Source organism: Megachile rotundata, chromosome 16, assembly GCF_050947335.1.
Source record: "Megachile rotundata isolate GNS110a chromosome 16, iyMegRotu1, whole genome shotgun sequence".
Lineage (NCBI taxonomy): Eukaryota > Metazoa > Arthropoda > Insecta > Hymenoptera > Megachilidae > Megachile > Megachile rotundata.
In genome coordinates, this window is record NC_134998.1 from 7,504,504 (window position 1) to 7,525,525 (window position 21,022).

Here is a 21,022-nt window from a genome sequence, read left to right on the forward strand (position 1 = left end):
ATTGAAGATTTGGTGTCTTTAACACTTCTTAATCGATGTTACACAAGGATTATTGGTACTTGGAGTTCAATGTCAGGTTAGGTTGCTATCAACACATTCGAGGTTAGGTCCATAGAGCTCAAGGTTTGGTCTGATAAGTAACATTTTCTGATCAATGTTTGATTACTTAAGGATTATTGGTACTTGGAGTTCAATGTCAGGTTAGGTTACTATCAACATATTTGAGGTTAGGTCCATAGAGCTCAAGGTTTGGTCTGATAAGTAACATTTTCTGATCGATGTTTAATTACTTAAGAATTATTCGTACTTGGAGTTCAATGTTAGATTAGGTTGCTATCAACATATTTGAGGTTATGTCCATAGAGCTCAAGATTTGGTCTGATTAGTACATTTTCTGATCGATGTTTAATCACTTAAGGATTATTGGTACTTGGAGTTGGATGCTAGGTTAGGTTGCTATCAACACATTCGAGGTTAGGTCTATAGAGCTCAAGGTTTAGTCTGCTTATAACCTTTTCTGGTCGATGTTTGATGACTCAAAAATTATTATTTGATGCTCGATGCTAGGTTAGGTTCTTGCACAACATATTTGAAGTTAGGTACATAGAATTACTGTTTGATCTATTCAGTAAGGTTTCTTAGTCGATGTTTGAGTTCTCAAAAATTATTATTTGGTGCTCGAATTTAGGTTAGGTTCTTGTACAACATATTTGAGGTTAGATACATAGAATTACTGTTTGATCTATTCAGTAAGGTTTCTTAATCGATGTTTGAGTTCTCAAAAATTATTATTTGGTGTTCGAATTTAGGTTAGGTTCTTGCACAACATATTTGAAGTTAGGTACATAGAATCACTGTTTGATCTATACAGTAAGGTTTCTTAATCGATGTTTGAGTTCTCAAAATTTATTATTTGGTGTTCGAATTTAGGTTAGGTTCTTGCACAACATATTTTAGGTTAGGTACATAGAATTACTGTTTGATCTATTCAGTAAGGTTTCTTAATCGATGTTTGAGTTCTCCAAAATTATTATTTGGTGCTCGAATTCAGGTTAGGTTCTTGCACAACATATTTTAGGTTAGGTACATAGAATTACTGTTTGATCTATTCAGTAAGGTTTCTTAATCGATGTTTGAGTTCTCCAAAATTATTATTTGGTGCTCGAATTCAGGTTAGGTTCTTGTACAACGTATTTGAGGTTAGGTACATAGAATTACTGTTTGATCTATTCAGTAAGGTTTCTTAATCGATGTTTCACTAATCAAGGATTATTATTTGAGGCTAAATATTAGGTTACGCACGATGCTATACACTGAGCTATCAGTTACACAACTATGCATTATTATAAACATCTGCAAAAACATCAATATTAACGTTACTAATAAAACAGTAAATTACAAATGGTTAACCAACATAACCCTAAACTTAACCTCAATCAGCATCAAACTGAACGTACCCTGTAAAAGAAGATTGCAATTCATCATGCCAAAGATCAACTCCATTTTGACAAGCTCTGACCCGAATGTACAAAGAGAAAAGCAAATCGAGCGTGGAACCAACACACGGTGTTTCGCGTGCAATTCAAGCAGCGTTATGGACTCGCTGTAACCGAGTCGGATTCATCGTAAAAGAGGGCTAGGACCTAGTCGTAAAAGGATTACGTTAAAGTTAACGCACGCCCGTTAAGAAACGTCCTGATAAAATAAAATCTTAATCCTGGTCCAACGGAAGCGACCAGAGATTTAACGTCCTCGCTGTATTCCAACCTTTCTTTTTATTTGTTTCTTCTTGGCTACTGCCGGCTTTTATGGCTACTGGTTCGATTATTAGATATGGCACATTTTCATGAAAGGGTCGTTCACCTACTTCCATTTCAACCTTCATTTTTATTTGTCAATAACGCTATCTCTTGACTTAATATTCTCAGTATTTTAATTTTGTAATTTTTGTATGGAGCTCTTATTTTGAGGCGACCTGTACATTTTGATGTTAAAGCCATTTTTATAGCAAAAGACCTATTGGTGGTTTTGGGATTGGTTGCCGACGGGTTCACAGAAAAGAAATAATTTTAAAGGTTTTGATGGCTGCTACGTTTCACTCTTGCTTCAAAATTCTCAATCTTGTGAATCTAATTTTTATATGGAGCTTTTATTTTGAGGCGACCTGTATATTTTCACGCAAAAGCAATTTTTACAGCAAAAGACCTATTGGTGGTTTTGGGATTGGTGGTCGATGGGTTCACAGAAAATAAATAATTTTAAAAGCTTTGATGGCTCCTACGTTTCACTCTTGATTCAAAATTCTCAATCTTGTGAATCTGCAATTTTTATTTGGAGTTTTAATTTTGAGGCGACCTGTATATTTTCACGCAAAAGCAATTTTTACAGCAAAAGACCTATTAGTGGTCTTGGGATTGGTGGTCGATGGGTTTACAGAAAAGAAATAATTTTAAAAGTTTTTATGGCTGCTGCGTTTCACTCTTGCTTCAAAATTCTCAATCTTGTGAATCTGTCATTTTTGTATGGAGGTTTAATTTTGAGACGACCTGTATATTTTCACGCAAAAGCAATTTTTACAGCAAAAGACCTATTGGTGTTATTGGTCGATGTACATAGAAAAGAAATAATTTTAATGGAGGTCTTGTTTCACATTTTCCCAAAAAAATGTTTGCCCATGTTTACCAGCAATTTCTATCCGGAAATTCCGTTTCCGTTGCAGCACCAACGGCTACGTGTGCCTGATGTTCCATCGAAGGGACGACCATGTAATAGAGATGCAGCTGTCGGAATGGAGCCAACAACCTGACAACGTGTGCAACTCCAGTACGTTCAACTCCCACTCGACGCCGTACACGACGTTCATTGGTAAGTCAATTACGATCATTTATTAACACTTGCTCGTGCGAACTACTCTCCTATTCCGACATGTTCGCGCCGTTGGAACTTCTCGAGATCCTGTCATTTTCGAAACGTGGTGCATAAAAAAAATTTCCGGAAAATATTTCAAATTGATTCTCAGATCAATAAACCTAATCGAAACAAAGCGAAAAAGGTTGAAAAACGCGGTGGTCGGTGGGCTCGAAAATAAAACGGTCAGTAAAATTAAAAGCGATATTTCACTGTCGAACGTTGAGTAGAAAAAATAAAATAAAGAATGGTTCGCATGTGTGAGGGTATAAAATATAATATCGAAGATAGTGAATCGTCGATAGGGGTGTGGGGGTGATAGGGTTTTTGTGAAGGGATGAAATTATTCCCGTGAAAATTTGCGATACTCTTTTTTATTCGTGTAACGATAAATAACGTCTTAACAATAGCCACGTTTCTGTTCGGCGGCGACGATAAATGTCTTCTCCGGTTGTAAAATTTCGCGAAACGATCGCGGAAGGTCCGCGAATAAAGCACAACTCGTTATTTAATATCGGCCACGGTGAAATTAATTAGACGCGATATTTCAGCGATAACGCGTGATTTTTTATTCCGTACGGACGGGATATTCGCGGAGAACGGCGACGGGACGAAAAATCGGCGAATTAATTATCAGGCGCGTTGATTAATTTGTTGATAATGAATTGGACGCATACGGTATGCGAATGAATTTCGTGCCAACTCAGCCGCGCATAACGAAATTGTAATGTATATTTGAATATGACTTTTGAATTTCCGATTATTGCAGAAAATCCTTGTTCGAATACTATATACTTGTTTTTTACTCGACGTTTAAAATTTCATCTAAAATTTCATTTAAAACTGATCTGTATATTTGCTGAAATTTATCAAAATAATTTTTCATAATATTTTAATAAATTACTGTTTATTTTTTTTTTACTTTTTTTAACTTTTAATACATTACTTTAGCAGAAATTATAGTATAGCCAAGCTATAGGAATTTATTAACTTGAAATAATCGAGTGAGACATATTTTTGTCTGAATACATTCAAATTTCGCGCCAAAACTGCACTGGAGTCACTGAAGTAGAAGACTCACTATTGTTGTCGATATTAAAATTAATAAATGAAAAATTTGATCTATAATTTCATTTAAAACTGACCTGTAAATTTGCTGAAATTTATCAAAGTAATTTTTCATAATATTTTAATAAATTACTTGTTAATTGTTTTTTACTTTTTTTAACTTTTAATACATTACTTTAGCAGAAATTATAGTATAGCCAAGCTATAGGAATTTATTAACTTGAAATAATCGAGTGAGACATATTTTTGTCTGAATACATTCAAATTTCGCGCCAAAACTGCACTGGAGTCACTGAAGTAGAAGACTCACTATTGTTGTCGATATTAAAATTAATAAATGAAAAATTTGATCTATAATTTCATTTAAAACTGACCTGTAAATTTGCTGAAATTTATCAAAGTAATTTTTCATAATATTTTAATAAATTACTTGTTAATTGTTTTTTACTTTTTTTAACTTTTAATACATTACTTTAGCAGAAATTATAGTATAGCCAAGCTATAGGAGTTTATTAACTTGAAATAATCGAGTGAGACTTATTTTTGTTTGAATACATTCAAATTTCGCGCCAAAAGTTCATTAGAGTTACTCGAGTAAATATTCGCTATTATTGCCGATATTAAAATTAATAAATGAAAAATTTGATCTATAATTTCATTTAAAACTGACCTGTAAATTTGCTGAAATTTATAAAAATAATTTTTGATCAAATAATTTATATTTTAATAAATTAAAATTTGTTTATTTTTTTAATTTTAATAAATTACTTTACCAACAATTATAATATAGGCAAACTATGAGAATTTATTAACTAAAAATGATTGAGTGACACTTATTTTTCTTTATACAAATTCAAAATTCGCGCCAAAAGTGCATTAGAGTAAAGACTCACGTAAACTCAAGTAAAAAACTCACTATTATTATCGATCAATAATGTAGATCGTAAAAAAGTTATCAGTAGGTTCAACTATTTATCGAGCAATTAGTTCTCCGAATTTTCGCAAAGTTGTGAGTCGATTTTATGGGAATACAAGTAGTATCGACAGAACGGGTGCGGATAGAGGGTGCAGGAAACGGGAAAGTTTAACAATCGATTCGCAAGAGCAGCTCCTTTACGATTGCGTTAAGGATCATATGCCGAATCCGTCGTAAACTCAACCCTCTCAGGTCTGCTCGCAGTTTCCGTTTAAGCCGATTACTCGATTCCATAACACTGCGACGAAGACAGCGTTCGGAATTTATCGTGACAGCATTGAGATTGCGATTCCGGCGTCTTGAGCTCTTAGAAACTGTTCGACCTTAACATTTATGTCCCTTCTGATTGTTCCGTTCAGTTATTTCGGTTTCGTGCTGATTTTACTTCAGAAATTATTCATATTGTAATGTACTGCGACGCCATTTTGTTTCGGAATGAAATTAATGTACTCTTATGAAACATATGAGTGAATAAGTAATTTTAATGTTAAGTGTTGAAGATAACCTAATCGAATTTTAGGTTAAGTTCTAATTACAGGGTTCATTGTACATGTGAACGTAATTTTAGTTCAGTCATTCATAGAATATCAGTTCACATATAGTCTATGTGAAGGTTCACATGTGATCACATATGAAGATATGAGACAACGTCCAAACTCAACATCTGATCATTCTTAGGACCTAAGTGCATTAAATTAACACAGAAGGTTTATGTGAACTTAATTTCAGTTCAGCAATTTATAGAACACCAGTTCACGTATAGTCTAAGTCAAGGTTCACATGTGATCACATATGAAGATATGAGACTACGTCCAAACTTAACATCTGATCATTCTTAGGACCTAAGTGCATTAAATTAACATAGAAGGTTTATGTGAACTTAATTTCAGTTCAGCAATTCATAGAATACCAGTTCATATGTAGTCTAAGTCAAGGTTCACATGTGATCACATATGAAGATATGAGAAAACGTCCAAACTTAACATCTGATCATTCTTAGGACCTAAGTGCATTAAATTAACACAGAAGGTTTATGTGAACTTAATTTCAGTTCAGCAATTTATAGAACACCAGTTCATGTATAGTCTAAGTCAAGGTTCACATGTGATCACATATGAAGATATGAGACAACGTCCAAACTCAACATCTGATCATTCTTAAGTCCTAAGTACATTAAATTAACACAGAAGATTCATGTGAACTTAATTTCAGTTCAGCAATTCGTAGAATACCAGTTCACATATAGTATAAGTCAAGTTTCACATGTGATCACATATGAGACAACGTCCGACCTGAACATCTACTCATACCTTCTCCATGCAAATTTACCCAAAGGGTCATTTTCACCCGCTTACGATCTTAATTGATATGTCAAATCTACGATTGATCCACGAACTGTGATTGATCTGATCTCTACAGCAACCGATCCGATGACGAAGCAGTGTCCTAACCTGGGTCGTTACGAGATCGTCTCCGTACTTCATTCGCATGTCGGCGAGAATCCTGACGAGATATTGGGCGAGGAGGACGAACAGAACATCGCGAACGCCGCCGAGGTGCAAGACGTCAGGGTCACATCGACACCGTATCCAGGACGATGTCGTTACGGAAGTGTTCGCCGACTGGATATCGGTTGCAAGACACCGGATCGCATGGAGTTCGCCACGTCCTGCAGCGACGAGTCACCCTCGGGTAAGATTTCTTCTTCCGCAGGGAATTAGGGGATAAAATTGATCCTTGTTCTAGGAAACTTGCTTACTCTTTGAGCCTGTTTGCTCTTGTTTGATGCGAAGTGGCTGGGATTGAATTTTCCCCGGCTGCTTTGACGATGTTTGGAGTTCTGATAGAGTTCTGGCGAATCTGTCAATATTATCCAATTTTTATGTTGGCTTGCAGGATGCAGCCATTCTTATTTTAAACCGAAAAGAACGTTGATTCTAACTTGAGGTATTTATATGCAGATCAGCTGGTGTCGCAAGAATAATTGTCAAAACTTTCAGCGTCGAACCAAGATACAATGAAGTGAAGAGAAAAATGAGATACACGTGTTTCAAATTCGTTCGCAGTCATTCATCTTCGGGTCTTCATTACAATTCCATAATTCAGCGTTCATTTTTTGCCTCTCCCATCGGAATCATGAGATTAATATCTGGAACGATTAATCTTTATCCTTGCTTCGAACCCTCGCATCGTTCATTACTTCCCGCCTATTTCCCTTTGGAAAACAAGGGGAAGGGAGACATAAAAATTCCCGACATCGAACAGGATGACGAGGGCACGGAAAGTGACTGGGAACATTGATGGCTTCGAGACGTGGCTTCTGACGTTTCTCAGACGTGAACAGTCGTCGTTCTCCATGTTACGTTTGAAGGGTTGCTACCCTCTTCAATTTCGCTAGACAGAATAACTGTTCTTGTTGGCAGCAGTGACGTGAGGGAAATAGTTATATAACGATACCTAAGTACTGACCATTCTTCAAAAAGTCATTCAAAATAGAGGCAACAAACATCTAAAGGTTGATGTTACTTCAAGTCACTACTGTTACTGTTCATAATATTAGTAATCGGTATTACTGTGTAGTCAAATACTGCTTAAGTAGTGTTAGTATATTTTGAGTACTTCAGGAGTGACACTCAATAGCTACTGCTACTCAATAGTTAGTACTAATACTTAATAGCTACTGTTACTCAACAGCTGCTACTACTACTCAATAGCTACTACTTCTACTCAGTAGCTGCTATTACTCAATAGCTACTACTTCTACTCAGTAGCTGCTACTACTTAATAGTTACTCAGTAGCTGTTATTACTCAATAGCTACTACTTCTACTCAGTAGCTGCTACTACTTAATAGTTACTCAGTAGCTGTTGTTACTCAACAACTGCTACTACTACTCAGTAGCTACTACTTCTACTCAGTAGCTGCTACTACTTAATAGTTACTCAGTAGCTGTTGTTACTCAACAGCTGCTACTACTACTCAGTAGCTGCTACTACTATTCAATAGCTACTACTTCCACTCAGTAGCTGCTACTACTTAATAGTTACTCAGTAGCAGTTATTACTCAATAGCTGCTACTGCTACTCAGTAGCTGCTATTACTCAATAGTTACTATTACTACTAGATAGCTACTACTACTACTCAACAGTTACTACTATTACTACTTAGTAGCTGCTACTACTCAACAGCTAATACTACCACTTACTAACTAGTACGACTACTCAGTAACTGCTACTGCTATTCAATAGCTGATCACAGTTGAACAAGATTGTCAGTCAGCCCCAAAAGTATGAGTACTACTCAGTAGCTGCTACTACTCAACAGCTAATACTACTACTTACTAACTAGTACTACTACTCAGTAACTGCTACTGCTATTCAATAGCTGATCACAGTTGAGCAAGATTGTCAGTCAGCCCCAAAAGTATGAGTACTACTCAGTAGCTGCTACTACTCAACAGCTACTACTACTACTCAGTAGCTGCTACGACTACTTAATAGCTGATCACAGCTGAACAAGTCAGTCAGCCCCAAAATAGTGCAAGGGATTAAACATTGACTTTTAACACATACGATTTCAAACCAGTTAATATAACTATCCATGTACACATGTTACAAGGTTGCAAACGACGCCACAAATTTTTGTCAGTAAGAAGTCTCGAATTGACTTTAAGCCAGCACCCTTCGATTGTCAGCCGTCTTACCTGTATCTCGTTTTCACCCCCTTTGGAATCGAGTGCACGCGCTCGGTGCAGAATCATACGGGGCGAAGTGAATCCTCGAAGGGTGGCTCACCCCCGACGAGGAACATCTTATCGGATTACCCGCACCAGGCCAAGTTATCCCTCCGTACGGAGACGCGTCTCTCGCTTCCCCATTTACCTCGAGCCGCCACCAGCACCGCCCTACCCCGTTGGCTGGCAAAGTTATCGCAAGTGGCGATAGTTAGTTTGCGGGGAGTCAGCGGCGTGACGGTTGCCCTGGCTGCCTGCTTGCTTATGTGCAAAGTTTGTTGCTTTATTCGGCTGTACGTGTTTATGGCGCGTGCCTGTGCACCGATCCGCTTGCGCTGAAAGATAGCTGAGGATCGAGTCTGCTTTTAGGACTCGTGATAAAAGTTGATCTCTGGAAAAGAAATGGCTTGGTATACGTTACCCGGAACTGAAATGGAGAGATACCGCCGTTTTATAAACTGGGTTTAGGAATTTTGTGTTTATGAAGATTGAAAAATCAGAACAAGATGACATTGTGATTTTTGTAGAGTTAATTGACATGTAGATGTATAATTGTCATATGGGTATATATACTATGTATATAGCTATGGAAGAGATCATAAGTCCTCCTTAGATTCTGGTCTTTGATGAATGTGGTCAATGAAAAGCAATGAAACGGATGGTGCTTTCATGGACTGATTAAATAGCGAAAGAGCAAACGTGATTCTGAATGTCCAGCAGTTTTCCTGCAGTACAATGTTAATCCAAAAACGGACAAATAGGAGTACGGTAGAAGGTGAGTGTGATTAACGATCGGTGCCGGAAGCCAGCTCGAGACATCCTGAGATGTTCTCGGTCTAAGAGCTCGAGCTAAGATCACTGTTTGTACGAAGTCTTAATGACCAATTCGCGTTCTACTCGCAGACAGAAGGGAGAGACTGCAGCCTGGAACGCAATCCCCTTGTCGACAGCCGTAAGACACGAAGCTCTGAGCGCCTAAATCCACGGTTATGTCAACCTGCTCTCCGTTAAAATAATTCCGGATACTAAACTCCTTCCCCTTGAGATATCCGCTCGTGTTTTTGTGGATTACGAAACGCCACTTGCCGCCTTCGTACTTTTGCTCATCTACCGATCTTTCGGTTCCGAGTTCAAGCGTCGAAAAGTTCTTCCCATGAGAAAATTGACTTCGCGTCTTATTCCGCTGAAGAAATGTGAGTTTTCTTTCGGCTCAGGTGTAATTGGTTTTAGAACGCGTTCTTATCTAACTTTCCATTTATCCGATAGGGCAAATTTGTTCTATTAAAATATAGCAATTTTGTTTGTCTCATAACAGGAAAATTCGTGACCAGAATAAATCACTGATTATGTAAGCAGGAGCGGCACAGTTTTCTCTTTAAAATGATGTTTATATTATATCGATACGACTTCCCGTTCCTGAGATATCGTCGTTTAAAGAGGATCGCATTTTTCAGCGCTACGTACTCCTGTGAGTAGCCTCAGCGCGAGTAGTCATTGAGTAATAGAAGTACTACTCAGCGTATCTACTCAACTACTCAACTACTAATTCGAGCGCATCAAACTTTAAACCTTTATATCTCCGGAACTACTTGAGCTATCGGAATGAAACAAAGTGCGTTATCAAGAGCACATTTTCCGCTATCTGTCGAGTTAATTTGCGATGCAATTTTCGTTCTATGTTGGGTGATATATTGATGTGCATTGGATTCTGTTTGAGTAACTTCTGCTACGATAATTGTGTGACTCTTATTGATCGAAATTATGGGCTTCAACATTGTTTTAAATATTTTAATACATTTAAAGTGCAGTTTTACTGTGTAGGTTGTTTGCACAGACAAAAGTAATTAGTATTTTTTTTATTATGGAATGTTCTACAAAATATTTATCGAATAAAGCTGCCGATATTATTTTGAAGCTCTATATGAATACAATGAATAAGTGTACGATCTTTCCAAACACCTAAAAATATTATTAAGACCTTAATTTTCAATTTTTCGACTAACGATAGTAATGAATCACTGACGACGTTACGTACGAAAATACAAAGTTTTATTTGAAAGTATTAAATAGTAAATATCTGTTCTTTTGAAGAATGGTATAACACTATTCCGATGAGGAAATTTATCGTGATTTATCTGAGAAATAGTGACGACTGGTGTGATCGACTGTTCGTCCGTGGAAAACATATTCCATGAAAGAGTAGACCATCCTTCTGTCGCTAAATTTTCGTTGTTTATTTTCATTTTCAGTCGGCGAACTGTCGCGGGGACGCTGTAAATTCTCATCTTTCTATCTTGCAGCCTCGATAAGGTATCGGTGTCGAGACAACACGCCAGATATCGACATGTTCGAGCGATTTACGACTTTCGTTTATTTCGTTCTCGTTCGCGCCTTTCTCCAACGCATAGTCGATCTATTCGCTCTCCAAAAATTCTCTTCCCGAATCGATCTCTTTTCGGGGCGTTATTTCAAATCGTTCATCTCTCGGAAGTTCATAGAAAATGAAATGACCTTCTCCACGAAAGATTACGAAAGGTCCACTTGTTTAACGGCGATCACTGTTCTGATAATTACGATTTGGATAATAATTGCTATCAGGTTTCTAATTGCTGATCAAATTACAGTTCTGCCGGGGATACTGCTATTTGCGTATCAAATTACTACTTTGATTGCTATTTGGAAGCTAATTATTGCGCGGAAGTCTATTATAGAGTCTAGTATCCGAATTGATTAGTATTGTGCACCGTGTAAACACCGATTAATAGTTGAACAACAATAAAACTCGCATAGTGATTTACTGTTACTAGTCCCAAAGACAATCGCCGTTACCGCGAATACTGTCTCTAATAAATTGCCAGATTGAACAATAATGGCGCTCACAATCAGTGTGGCAATAATTGAACGCTCTTCATTCCCCGTGGATGATTTAATTCTTTTCCGCCAACGTTAATCAATTTCTTTACCGTTCCTCGCTCCGATTGTTTCCTTTCCTCTTTTTCTCGTTATCAGCGAGTTAGCCTGTAACTCGATCGTAAAACTCTTACGGCGAACACGAAATCGTATGCTTAAAATGGTTGCATGGATGATTACCCATTCAATGCTTTCGTTAGGACGATAAACGTTCCTCCGTTGCTATGGGAACTTTTTTTCTCTCTTGTTCCATCCCTGTTGGAACCGATAAACCACTCGGAAATTGTGCTTTTACATGTACTTCGATTCGATTCTCGATAATGAGGTCACATTACCCGAGAATGTAATATTCCGATGTACCATCCGTCTCTTGGAATTCGCGTTTATTCTTCCGCGAATGGTTCGCAGTCTTTAAAATTCAATTAAACGATTTAACTATAATCTTTGCTATTTCTACTTCGATTCACTTTTTTGTCGAGAGTGTAATAAAATAAATTCCATGCTCTTTTTCTGACTTACTAAGACTTTTAACTTAATAATGATTTAACGTTTTTCGTTCAATCGGAAACAATCTTAGTCTCGCGAGGTTACACGTCATAAAATAAAATTTGTCTTATCAGTATGTTGTACAAGCGTTATCGTGGACGCTGTTGTTGCTTTAAGCAAAATACATTATTTCTGTGACGATCTGATAAGTTTGAACCGAAAAGTTTGCGCAGCGTCTCTTGATACGCCGCACGTCGCCTAACTTTCTTTTAACGAGTTGTCGAGAACTTTGGTTAGATACACATCGGCTTAACTAACATTTTCACTAAACATTAAATAAAAATGTTACACGAATTCTTATTAGCACCTGCACATATACAGCATTGTAACTGTTCTTGTAAAATATACATACATTACACTAACTTTTACTAAAATGTACTCAAATTTACTTAATGGTAACTGAACCTAACTTAACCTAAGTTAATTTAACTTGATTTAATACACCTGCAGTTCCATTTAAATTCAATCTACTCGATAATACATAACAATATTTAAGTTAATACAGTAGGTCTTGAAATATGCAATATAGCAAAATGTTCTAATTGTAATTGTAAAATAATGCAATTATTATAACTTTAAATCAAATTAACTTAATATACCTGCAATCACATTTAAATTCAATTTACGTAACTATACGTAACTGTAAGTTAATACATTATGTCTTGAAATATGCAATATAACAAAAGGTTTGAATTGTATTTATAAAGTAATGCTATTGTACAAATTATTATAATTTTTAGCTTAACTTAAATTAATATACAGTGACATTTAAATTCAATTCACTCAATAAAACATAAATATATATAACTTAGTACATTAAGTCCTCAAATATGCAATATAACAAAATGTTTCAATTGTAATTATAAAACAATGCAATTATATAAATTATTATAATTGTTAACTTGACTTAACTTAATATACAGTTACATTTAAATTCAATTCACTCAACAAAACATAAATATATCTAACTTAATACATTAAGTCCTCAAATATGCAATATAACAAAATGTTTCAATTGTAATTATAAAACAATGCAATTATACAAATTATTATAATTGTTAACTTGACTTAACTTAATACACAGTGACATTTAAATTCAATTCACTCAACAATACACAACTATATTTAACTTAATACATAAAGTCCTCAAATATGCAATATAACAAGATTTCCGAATTGTACTTATAAAATAATGCAATTATACAAATTATTATAATTGTTAACTTGACTTAACTTAATACACAACGACATTTAAATTCAATTCACTCAACAAAACATAAACATATCTAACTTAATACATTAAGTCCTCAAATATGCAATATAATAAAATGTTTCAATTGCAATTATAAAACAATGCAATTATACAAATTATTATAATTGTTAACTTGACTTAACTTAATACACAGTGACATTTAAATTCAATTCACTCAACAATACACAACTATATTTAACTTAATACATAAAGTCCTCAAATATGCAATATAACAAGATTTCCGAATTGTACTTATAAAATAATGCAATTATACAAATTATTATAATTGTTAACTTGACTTAACATAATACACAGTGACATTTAAATTCAATTCACTCAATAAAACATAAATATATCTAACTTAATACACTAGGTCCTCAAATATGCAATATAACAAAATGTTCGAATTGTAATTATAAAACAATGCAATTATACAAATTATTATAATTGTTAGCTTGACTTAACTTAATACACAACGACATTTAAATTCAATTCACTCAACAAAACATAAATATATATAACTTAATACATTAAGTCCTCAAATATGCAATATAACAAAATGTTTGAATTGTAAAACAATATAATTATACAAATTATATGACAAGAATCAATAATTTTCAGAATACTGGTGTCACGGAACATGGATCGAAAACGACACAGCATACTTGGTGGCCAGCACAGACGTGGGACGTTATTGTCTCGTTTACAGTGCATCCGCCGCGGCGACAGGAAGTCGTGAACTCTCAGTGACGGGTCATCTTGCTTCCTGTCCGAGACCCTCTCATCGTCATCTAGTATCCTGGCAGGTCAACCTCACGTCGTATGGTGAGCATTGCTGACGACTCGACAGCATCGAGTCGACGTTTCTAATTAACTTAGACATTAAGTGTCTCGTCGATGATCCTTCTCTACCGATCGTTAATTGATTAGCTCGTAGCAATCATCGCATGCAATTCCAATGTCCCTTGCAAACTGGACATTTTGCTCTGCTAACATCTATAATAGATGGGGAATATGTTTGGGGGTCTGGATATTTGTGGAGTTGTAAATTTGGAGATTTGGGGATTTGGGAATTTGGAGATTTGGGGATTTGGGGATTTGGGGATTTGGGGATTTGGGAATTTGGAGATTTGAAGATTTGGGGATTTGGAGATTTGGAGATCTGGGGATTTGGAGATTTGGCGATTTGGGGATTTGGAGATTTGGGGATTTGGGGATTTGGAGATTTGGGGATTTGGGGATTTGGAGATCTGGGGATTTGGAGATTTGGAGATTTGGAGATCTGGGGTTTTGGAGATTTGGAGATCTGGGGATTTGGAGATTTGGGGATTTAGGGATTTGGAGATCTGGGGATTTGGAGATTTGGGGATTTTGAGATCTGGGGACTTGGAGATTTGGGGATTTTGAAATATGGGGACTTGGACATTTGGGGATTTTGAGATATGGGAACTTGGAGATTTGGGGATTTTGAGATCTGGGGACTTAGAAATTTGGGAATTTTGAGATATGGGGACTTGGAGATTAGAGGATTTTGAAATATGGGGACTTAGAGATTTGGAAAGACAAATCTCTCCAAATCTCTAAATCTTCAAATCCCCAAATCCCCTAGTCTCAAAAACCCCGAATCTCAAAATCCCAAAATCTCCTAAACCCCAGTTCTCCAAATCTCCAAATACATTTAATATCCCATAAAAATTTCCTCACATAAAAATCCCTAAACCTCCAACTCAATTCCCTAAATCCAAATCCTCATATTCCAAATCTCCAAACCTTCAAATCTCTGTCTCCCAAATTTGCACCACCGCAGCTCCTCAAACTCTCAAACTTTTCACCACCTCGCACTCAACCCATTTAAATTCCTCCCCAATCGTGTCGGTCATTTTCCCCAGTTCTACAGCAGTCAATAACACGTGTTCCCTATTGCAGCGCAATGTGGCGACATCTCGACGGCCACCTCGTGGACCTTCCGGATCTCGGCATCTGTGTACGTTCTGTTGGTTCTCGGCATCATCTTCAGCAGATATATCGCGAGGTGATACCATTGAGTGCAGGGAACGGGCCAAACAGAAACGGCCGTGTAGACAGCTACACAGAACGACGAGCACAGCAACTACAACAAATCTCTATATAAATAAAAAAAACGAAAATATATATATATATATAAATATAAATACAAGAAAAAAATTATATATATATTAAACAGAACAATTTAACGGAGAGTACCGAGGGAGAAAGTAACCTAATAATCAAGCTTAGAGGATAAGTGATAATGGCTGCAAATTGTGCACAGAATCACGTGACGCGACACTGCGAATATGGCGGACACCTGAACGATCAGCTGTACATAAGCTAGAAATTCGTGTAGCTTTCCAGAAAATGGAAGATCGATGTGGGTCCCACATTCTTCTCTGGGTGCCTGGGACCTGAGGTGCTGGGTCACTGTAGATAGGTTTTTGAAATGTACTCTCCTTCGAGAATGATATATCGACGAAATAAGTTTCCTGTCTCTGCTGTACCATCGACTCGACCGTTTCGATGAGAAGGTTACATACGATAAAAATTCGCAATTAGACTGTGGAAGCTCGTACAGATTGTTTCATATAATTTCACTTTGTTTCTCATATTTCGTAATCTTGAATCCCAGTCTAATTACAGCGATGAAACGGTTATTTAAGAAGGCGAATTTTCCTTCGCCGCAAGGAAACAGGAAGGGGAAGAAAAACAAAAAAAAAGGGTGCTGGGGCCAATACCGTGTGCGTCGAACGATGACTGTATCCCAGTGAATGAGTGAGCGGGAGAGAAAGGAATCAAGATAGAGGACGTGCAAAAGTAAATGAAACCCAGAAAAGAAGGAAGATAAAAGGGAATAGAGAAGAGAAACTTTATAGTACTTGTTTAGGGTGCTCGACGTCCGCCACATTCGCAGGGCTGTTTTCCAGGTCGAACGAAACGTGTATTTACTTGCCAGCCAGGGAATACTGTTTCGACTGTAATTATACACGTTTTAATTAAAGTTCCGCGGCACGATCGCGTGGCCGAAGAAAAACACGAGAATCTTTACGTGCATGTAACTTGATGCCCGTGTGTGTGTATAAAAAAAAGTGGGAAAAAGAACGAGAGGTTAGTGTTGCTGCGCCACGAGTACCAACAGCTGAAAACGATTATTATTATTATTATAACTATCATTGTGCGTGTTGGAACGAGCGTGTAAATGGACTTCTCCCTTCTTCTATGTCTTCTTTCGTTTCATTTTACTTGCGCCGCCATTTTGACCAGATCCTGCGAGATCTTGGCGTTAGATAGTAAGGGCTGTTAATTAACACTTTATCTCATTTTGTGCACCTCTTTTGGTACACTAATTTGGAGGTTAGGAACATGGTTACCTTAAAGCTACATTACATTACTAAGTTACATTAAAGATCTTACAAACTCTCACATTAAAGAGATAATTTATTAAAGATAGAACATGTGATACTTTGCAACATTTGCACAACAACAAAAATGAGGTTAACCTCAGAGGAGGTTAGGCACTCTATTCGCACAAGAAGTAACGCCATTTTGAGTATGAACCTATTGAACAAATTTTCAGTTAAAGATGACAAAGTTTGGGGGTAAGGTGTTAAAAGGTTTTTTAAGGACGAGAAAGAGGATTCCGTGATTAAATCAGAACGACACGATCTCTGGAATCCCTCCTTTCCGGTCGACTCCTGAATTGAAATTCACCAGGCGAGCTCATTATGATCTCTTTTATTTTTGTGGCTTTGTGAATGAACTGGTCAAGGTTACCTTGTTGCATCTTGTGTCACCTTGTTTCAGAATTATTTCTTTAAGAGTACATGGATATAAATAATATTGTGTTATATTTTTGGCTGATGCAAATAGACAATTTGAATGTTGGTTTTAAATCAACATGTAGTTATTAGAACATGGATGACTAAATTATGTAAACAATATTAATATTGTATTTTATTTCTTGGCGATGCAAATGAACAATTTGAAAGTAGACTTCAAATCAACATGCAATTATTATAGCATTAATTCTTTGATGGACATGGACTTCTAAATTGCATAAATAATATTCATATTATATTTGTATATTTCTTGCGATGCCAATAGATTGATTTAAAAATTGGTTTCACATCAACATTCATTTATTATAAGAATATTATTTCCTTGATAGAACATGGATGTCTAAATTGCATGAATAATATTAATATTAAATTTGTATTATATTACTTGCTGATGTTAATTGATTTGAAAATTGGTTTCATATTAACATGCAGTTATTAGAAAATTATTTAATAGAACATGGATGTCCAAAGTACATAAACAGTATTAATATTGTATTATATTTCTAAGCGATGCAAGTGGACAATTTGAAAGTAGATTTCAAATCAACATGCAGTTATCATAACATTATTTCTTTGATAGAACATGGACTTCTAAAATGCATAAATAATATTAATGTTACATTTGTATATTTCTTGTCGATACTGATAGATTGATTTAAAAATTGGTTTCATATCAACATGCAATTATTATGAAAACATTATTTCTTTGATAGAACATGGACTTCTAAAATGCATAAATAATATTAATGTTACATTTGTATATTTCTTGTCGATACTGATAGATTGATTTAAAAATTGGTTTCACATCAACATGCAATTATTATAAGAACATTACTTCTTTGATAGAACCTGGACATGTAAACTGCATAAATAACACTACTATTACATATACATATATTATATTTCTTGCCAATGACAACATATTAATTTAAAAATTCACTCCAACATGCAATCATTACAAGACCATTACTTCTTTCATAAAACATGTATACCTAAATTGCATAAATAATATTAATATTAAATTTGTATTACATTTCCTGCTGATGCCAGTTAATTTAAAGATTCACATCAACAGTTATAATAAGAATATTACTTCCTTGACAGAACATGGACACAATTGCAAAAATAATATTAATATCACATATGTATCATATTTCTAACCTTCCAAATTATAACCCCAATTTGAAAATCGTTCAAGTTCACAAATAAATAGTCTTATTTAATTAAAGTTCCAATTGAAAGCAAAGACAAGCCAATCTTGAAGACATTGCTTGCTCCGATAATACACAAGTATTCCGCCTAGTCGGTTCGGTCATCCGCTTAGAAATACAAGCTGTATAGCCGTTTCAGTTATCCTCTTCCGCCTCTGTTCGTTTCCGTCCCACCTGGAACTATCAACAAGTTCGGTTAGTTTTACGTTTGGTTTGAGTTAGATTTAGATTATGTTTGATCCAATAGCGGAATCTGTTATACAGGGCTGTATTTTCTGCTGCGAATTCTCTGAGCGCCAAATTTCTCAATCGACCATCGGATATTTAATTCGAGAGCTTTCAATTTATGGAGTTGAAAATCCGACATATCGTTCAAACAGTCCGTGAAAATTGTTAAATGCAAAGATATTTTTCACTCGTTTTGACTAACGAAGAAAGGGGATAGTACTTGATCACATAGCTAGTCGATTTACTATACATACTTGGATAGTTGGGTATACATATTATAAATATGGAATATAAATATATAAATATATACATATATGAACGAATACACGAGGACAATTCGATGTTGGGTATAAGCTTGTACACTATTAGATAGAAAGAAAAGGGAACTGTCTGAGAGTGGTGGCACAGGACAAATTTTTATCTCAACTATTTTTTTTCTTTGAAGAATGATTCAAAATATTTGAACAATTCTGAACGAGTCAAGGACTTAAGAATACTCATTTTAAACTGAAATAATTTCCACAACAAAAAGTTGAAATTAAAGATTGTCCCTCCAACGCAGCTTCCCAAAATGGCTGTCATATCTTGCCAGACAAAAGATGTTCCGATCTCCCAATTTTTAGAAGGAAGAAAAACTGGGAAGCTCCACCTATCTGTAAATAGTAGACTTAACGATATTCGTGTAGAATGAAAGGAAAGATGCGAGCAAGATGGAGGATAAGAAAATGGTTCCGCGATTGGTCGCAAAATTTTTCCTGTAAAAAGAATGAAGTATGTATGAAGAGAGAGAGAGACGAGAATTTGGTTTTATATAGAACTGCGAGAGTGTAGATTTCAGGGTATTTATATCGAGGGTTAAATAGTTATATGCAAAAAAATATTTAAATATAAATTATATTATAAATATGGGAGAATATATATACTATGTTTTTATTGTTGTGAATTTAACGAACGATGGTCGACGTATTGCAAAATTGTAATCTGGGTATGTACGTGTTTCATCGAGTTTCTGGTGTTTTTTTATTCGTTAACTGCAGAATTCATTCTGTACATTGAAAAAATGTAATTTGAGAAAATGTTTTAAGGAGCTTGTAGAAAATTTGCTGTAAAATAAATTCACTTTGTGTTTCTTTGCACAGTTCGATGAAATAACGAAAGAGTATTCGACGATGTAAAATAATGTTTATAATCGTACTGAAAATTCGAAAGACAGGTATTCACGATGGTGCGCGATGAATAAATCAAGTTTGCGTACCGGTTTCATTTAATATGCTCGGATTTGATATGCAATATTGATCGAAGCTTAAGCGCTTAAACTAACATTCTGAATATAAACAATGATAGATACGATATTAATTAGAAACGAGATCGAAATTTGCCGACGCAATATTGTCGAAGATAGCTCGATCAAAAAATAGATGAAACATTTTCAAACTAGTGTTTCAAGTTAATATTTTAGAATGTTCTTTTAATTCGTCGCGCACACGTCACTGCTTGTAAAACGAAACACAACGACTATTACCGTCTCTAGTCTTAGTAATTAACATAATTTCGATTTTGTAAATTAAACCGCGCAGCCCTCGGTCTTATAACATCTCGCAAAATCAGATAAATGATTTTCGAATTCCCGAATTAAATTTCAAATGTCATTAATTTAAAATTGAAAATATTGTAAAAATCATTGGAAATGAAAGAGTGACATTGAAGAAATTAAATTTAATTCGAGACAAACGAGATGTCGATCGATGGTTGCCACTCGATATACCCGCACTAATCACGCTAGATTAAGATCACGTGTAAAGGACGCCTGATACATTTTTTACCAAACTAAAACGAGAATGATTGAGAAAGGATATATCAGCTTTATCTCACTCGCCGGCTCCTGTACGGGGTGAAAGTCACCCCTTGGTGTATTCGATCGTGAAAAATACAGAAGATCGATTTCTGTGTTGCAAACTCGAATTCGTGCTTTGGATCTTCTTTATGAACTGAGTGTTTTGCTGGTGAAAGAGTGAAAGGGACACACACACACGTACACACGTACACACACATGAACTATTATGATACTTATTAATGTAAATGGTTTTTCATTACTATATTATAGATGTTAACTTAATAATATATTTACAAATAATTAAACGGGAGTGGTCGTTTCATTTTGTACCTTCCCTGCAATTTTGAAATTTCAAACTTTACAAATTTTCTGTGCATTCAAATTTGTTTAATTCTTGTGATCAGCTGTTGGTCAAGAAGAGTTCTTTTTATCACAGCTGTCGGTAAAGAAGAGGTCTGTCATCACAGCCGTTGATAAAGTAGATTTCTGTTATAACAGACTTCTAT

The 21,022-nt window shown here is 35.6% G+C and overlaps 1 protein-coding gene across 5 annotated transcripts in view; it reads left to right on the forward strand.

The window, feature by feature from the left end:
* Positions 1-20,826, forward strand: part of LOC100884026 (uncharacterized) — a 392,036-nt gene extending 371,210 nt beyond the window's left edge. For 4 of the 5 annotated variants that reach the window (XM_012283875.2, XM_076541524.1, XM_076541525.1 and 1 more), the window contains 4 exons: positions 2,720-2,865; positions 6,371-6,643; positions 14,014-14,217; positions 15,319-20,826. In XM_012283875.2, the coding sequence (XP_012139265.1) occupies positions 2,720-2,865; positions 6,371-6,643; positions 14,014-14,217; positions 15,319-15,428 (733 nt within the window). In that variant the 3' untranslated portion in view covers positions 15,429-20,826. Of the gene's footprint in view, positions 1-2,719; positions 2,866-6,370; positions 6,644-14,013; positions 14,482-15,318 lie in introns of those variants that run through there. The other variant, XM_076541526.1, reaches the window with a different exon arrangement.
* The last annotated feature ends 196 nt before the right edge of the window (positions 20,827-21,022 follow it).